Source organism: Microtus pennsylvanicus, chromosome X, assembly GCF_037038515.1.
Source record: "Microtus pennsylvanicus isolate mMicPen1 chromosome X, mMicPen1.hap1, whole genome shotgun sequence".
NCBI lineage: Eukaryota > Metazoa > Chordata > Mammalia > Rodentia > Cricetidae > Microtus > Microtus pennsylvanicus.
Genome location: NC_134601.1, coordinates 139,588,231 through 139,593,723, shown reverse-complemented (window position 1 = coordinate 139,593,723; position 5,493 = coordinate 139,588,231). Strand labels below are relative to the sequence as shown.

Genomic DNA, 5,493 nt, shown 5'->3' with positions numbered 1-5,493 from the left:
ATAGGGGTCACAGAATCTACAATTGGCGAACCTAAAGAAGCTAAGTAAGAAGGTGAACACAAGGAAAAACATATCGTTATCCTCTTGGATAAGGGAAGTAGACAAAATTGCCGGGGAGAAAAGTGGGATCTTGGGGGTGGGGTGGGAAGGGGGTAAGGGGAGATGGGGAGAGAAAAGGTAGAAGGGAAGGAGGGGGGACTTGGGGAAATAGGAGGATCGGGATAAAGGAAGGTTGGATAGGGGAGCACGGAACCACAATCCTTAGTTAAGGGACCCACTTTAGGGTGGGCAGGAGAATTGACCCTAGAGGGGCTCCCAGGAGCCCAAGCTGAGGTCCCCAGTTAGTTCCTTGGGCAGCTGAGGATAGGGAACCTGAAATGACCCCATCCTAGCGCAATACTGACGAATATCTTGCATATCATCTTAGAACTTTCATCTGGCGAGGGATGGAGATAGAGACAGAGACCCACACTGGAGCACTGGACTGAGCTCCCAAGGTCCCAATGAGGAGCAGAAGGAGGGAGAACATGAGCAAAGAAGACGGGACCACGAGGAGGGGTGCACCCACCCACTGAGACAGTGGAGCTGATCTACTGGGAGCTCACCAAGGCCAGCTGGACTATTACCAAAAAAAGCATGGGATAAAACTGAACTCTCTGATCATGACGAACAATGAGGGCTGATGAGACGCCAAGGACAATGGCACGCAGTTTTGATCCTACGCAATCTGCTGGCTTGGTGGGAGCCTAGCCAGTCTGGATGTTCACCTTCCTAGATATGGACGGAGGGGGGAGGACCTAGGACTTACCACAGGGCAGGGAACCCTGACTGCTCTTTGGACTGGAGAGAGAGGGGGAGAGGAGTGGGGGGAAGGGGAGAGGGGTGGGAGGAGGGGGAGAAGAATGGGAGGAGAGGGAGAAGAGTGGGAGGAGGGGGAGGGAAAGGGGAGGCTGGGAGGAGGTGGAAATTTGTTTTTTTTTCTTTATTCTTCTTTTATCAATAAAAAAATGTTAAAAAAAAAGAAAAAAAAAGTTTTAAATATTTATTTTTTCTTCTTTGAGAGTTTCATACATGGACATAAAGAAATTCTATCTTTTTAATCCCTAATTATCCTGCCTCATACATTCTGCTTCACCCTGCCTTCTTTCATCACCAAACCCCCTGCTTCCCAACAATCCTCTCTCTCTCTCTCTCTTTCCCTCCCTCCCTCTCTCATATGTGTATGTGTCTTTGTGTGTATAATCTCTGCTGAATTTAAATTAGGCTGCATGTGTGAGTATACGTTAGAGATTATTTCCTGGAGCATTGGGCCACTTTCAGTGGTGATGTTACTTTAGAAAGTGACACCCCTTCAGACCAGGGCCATTTACTGTCAATTATCCTCCAGAGATGGGTAGAGACTCAGTAAGCCCTTTCTCCTTCCATGATGAAATGTTGACAGACACAGTCTTTTGCAGAGCACATGTACTTTGTCACCACAGCCACAGTGAGTGTATAAAGACATGCTGGTAGCAGTGTCTTCAGGTCATACCATGCCACTTCTTATTATCTTGTAGATAAGACCCTATACAAACAGTTTATAGGCTAATACTAAGCAATTTCTCTAAACCATCACAACAGGACCACATTCACTCGCAGGGCTCAGATTATCACTCTGAAAATTTTCCTGCGCTTCTCTGTCTTTATCATGGCATATGTATTTTATTTGAATTTTTATATCAATTCTGGTCTGGTAAAATCTTTAATGCCCATTCCCTATGCCTCCAGCTTGTTGTTTCTGCCACAACAGACAATGCAAGATGGTCAAAGTTGAAAGAGGTAGACGTTTGAAATGGGATATCTCAAAGGATTCAAGGAAGCTGGAATACTGAATGAATGTGGTGACAGGAATAAAGAGGATCAGAGATGATGGGAAGGGAGAGGCCTTACAGAAGCTAGTGGGGGAGATCTCAAATTCCTCAAAGAGACAACTGAAGTTACAAATTATCTTAGCAAAATAATACCACTAAGAAATAAACTAGTCAGATTTGAGAAAACACATAGTTATCAGGGACTTAGGGAACTGAATAGGAGATTCTTACCAGAGAAGTAGGATGAAACAGAAAGGGAGGAAAGACTTCAAAAGCTACCAGGAAAATGGGACTGGAGAGATGGCTCAACAGTTAAATGCACTTGCTGCACTTTCAGAGGACATGGGTTCAATTTCCGGTACCCACATGGCAGTTCACAACTGTCTTTAACTCCAGTTCCAGGGGATCTGATGCCCTCTTTCTGGCCTTCTTGGATACTGGGCACACATGTTGCATAGATGTACATGTAAACAAAACACTCACACACATAACATTTAATATTTTAGGAAGGAAATTCTATTCTACAGAAGAGCATTGCCAGATAGAGCTGCTCAGTCTTGAACATCTCAGCCTTCAGAAACATAAATCAAACCTTTTGTTCTCTATACCTTTCCCAGTCTGTGTCATTAAGATCCAGTAACAGAAAACAACCATCGGTACCTTTAAAAAAAAAAAGACCAGGACACTACCCCACCTTCAAAGCTCATGCTTACCCAAAACCGTAGCAAACAGAATGTATCTGGTTAGCAGACTATTACCCAGAGCTCAGGATTTAGACTCACCTACAGGTTCCTTAATCAGTATGGTGAGTATGGAGAGACAGGAAAGTAGAGGCTTCATGTAGTTCAGGGCAAGAGGTTCAGCTTTCTAATGCTACATCTTATCCTGTCCAAGTCACTGGCACCATAACTGCTAAAGGGGGAAATTAACAAGAAACAGCAGGAGTAAGGGTACTCTTGACAGACTGAACTTCCAGGATTCTTCCTTAAAGTAGGTCAGGCTAACCAGTTGTCTAGTATATTCAACATGAGGAATTTGGTTACACATCGAAGGGTATCAGAACCAAATGGAGGCTTCACTAAATTGACAATAGGATTCAAGTTCAAACTGGATTCTGTACCAACAGGTGGGGAAGTTGATGGTTGGGTCTACACATTGAGGGCTCAGGGAAACCTGATTAAATCAAGTCCAAGGAGTGAGTCTTTATTACATTCTCCCTTCTTGGTATTTGCTATCTATTGTACACAAACAATATATTTTAAATGACTTCAAGTGTTGCCAAGGAGAATAGAGGTGGCATAAATGCACAGGAAGGATTGTCTGCTTTGAGAGACAGTGTTTGGCTCTAGGATAATGTTTAGAGCAATTTCTGAAGGCATATTTAAGGCTTCTGGGGATTTTACAAGTGCTTTTGGACAAAAAAGGTCATGAATGCTTTTCAAATTGAAAGGCTAACTCAAAAGCTTGGCATTTAGTGGGTTGAATTGGCTGGGAAAAGGCTCTAGAGCAGTGGCTCTCAACTTTCCTACTGCTGTGACCCTTTAATACAATTCCTCATGTTGTGGTGACCCCCAAACATAAAATTATTTTCATTGTTACTTCATAACTGTAATTTTGCTTCTTTCATGAATTATAACATAAATATCTGTGTTTTCTAATGGGTCTTAGGTGACCTTGTGAAAGGATTATTTGATGCCAAAAGGGTCACAAACCCACAAATTAAGAAATAATTCTCTAGGTGCACGCATGAACATGCTTGTCACTTTTTTTTCTGGGATCAGGTCTTGATGTTAGGGACATTACACAAGTAATTGAATGGGGTGAAAGGATTTCAAGATTTCTGTGGCTAGAGAGTGAACCAGAGATTGGAAAGGAGCAGGGAGGTCTATCAAGGATCTAATTCAAAGGCTGAGGTGAGTCACCCCAAGATGTGGTAGTGACTTAAAACAGGGTGACAGTAGAAGAGACTGACTGGATTGAAGAATGAGTCATCTCATCTGGTCTTAGACTTGTACCCAGGATCCTGAATGGTCTAAGCAGCTGTGGGTGTGGCTATTCTCTGAGACATAAAGAAGGACAGGAGGGTCGGGGTGTGTGTGTGTGTGTGTATACATATACGTGTGTGTGTGTGTGTGTGTGTGTGTGTGTGTGTGTAGAGGGACATATGGATGGGCATAAGGGAGAGGAGAAAATTTTCATCTAGTTAAGGTCACCCACCTTTGCAATCAAAGTAGTGAGTTTTAAATGTTAGATAGTAAGAAAGATGTTTCACATAGCTTCCCTGTGCACAGTGTGTAGAGAAGCCCCAAAATAGTGATTCTTTTTCATATACCACAAACGGGTGTTTTTCTATTATATTAATCAATAAGAAAACAAAATCCAAGATGGCCACCAGAGAGGCCCGCTAAGCCGCAGCTGCAGCAATGACGAAACTGGGTACATTATGACTTATCTCACTCCGTCCTTTGTGACCTACCCAGCCCTGGCGCTGCCACTGGAGTGCTGAGAGCCAGTCCGCCAGACAGATCTAGCTCCTGCTTGAGTCCGGAGTGCGGACAAGTGGCTGCGCTGGCCCAATTCTAACTTGGCCCTCAGCTTCCCAGTTATGGCAACCTCCACCACCTCACATCGCCCCATCAAGGGAATACTCAAAAACAAAAGTTCAACATCTTCAGTGGAGGATTCCACTCAGCCATCCGGAAGATCTGGCACCCAGGAGTTACAGCGTAAGAAATCACAGAAGTGGGACGAATCCAACATACTAGCAACTCATTATCCATCCTACAAAGACTATGACTTAATGAAGATGAACGAGCCCAGCAATCCCTATGCCAGTGTGCCACACGATGGAGAAGACACCATGAATGAAGTTCAAGGAAAGGAAGCTGTAACCCCTGACACCTTAGCGAAGAAACTCGCAGCCACTGACACCTTTGGAACCATCTATCAAGGTGAGGAGCAAGAAAGCAGCGGTGCACATACCAGCAAATTCTTCCTAGACAAGCAAGAAAGGCAAAGACAATTTGAACTGAAAAGAAAGCTACATTACAACGAAGGACTGAACATCAAATTGGCCAGACAACTGATATCGGAGGAGCTACAGTCTGAAGTAGAGGAAGATGAAAACCAACCACATCTTCATTCAAATTTTTGAAGAAAAGACTACTACAGAAGAAGCTCCGACGAACATCTAGAAATTCCATCAAAACGCGTATAAGATCTGCGGTTGCTGTTGCCATTGCCTATACCATCGCTGCTTCTTGCTTCTTAGAACCCATGGTCTTAGTGTGATAGTTCTTATCCATTTAACTGTTTAATAGTGTTTAATTGTCATGCAGGGATTAAATGGTAATCTTAGAAAATATTAAATTGGCTTAAATGTCTGTCTTTGGTGGCTGTGCTTTATTTCCTGCGCCAATAATCATCGGCTTCCTTTTTTAATTTGAAGACTGCCTTGAGCTAATTTTTGATTGAGAACTGCTTGTGGGAAGGAATGCGGGAATGAAAATCTGTGTACCCTTTATCTATTTGGCAATATGCTAGAAATGGTAATGAACATATTATAAAAAATAATAGTACCCTTTTTATAGCCACATGGGTCCCCCATTTCTAGAAGTTTGTTATTTCATGACTGGAGAACAAG

The 5,493-nt window shown here is 43.2% G+C and overlaps 1 protein-coding gene across 1 annotated transcript; it reads left to right on the top strand.

Annotated features, from left to right (window-relative positions):
• Positions 1-4,455: 4,455 nt before the first annotated feature.
• Positions 4,456-5,004, top strand: Ppp1r2c (PPP1R2 family member C). The gene has a single exon (XM_075958538.1). The coding sequence runs from the start codon at positions 4,456-4,458 to the stop codon at positions 5,002-5,004; it is 549 nt and encodes a 182-aa protein (XP_075814653.1).
• The last annotated feature ends 489 nt before the right edge of the window (positions 5,005-5,493 follow it).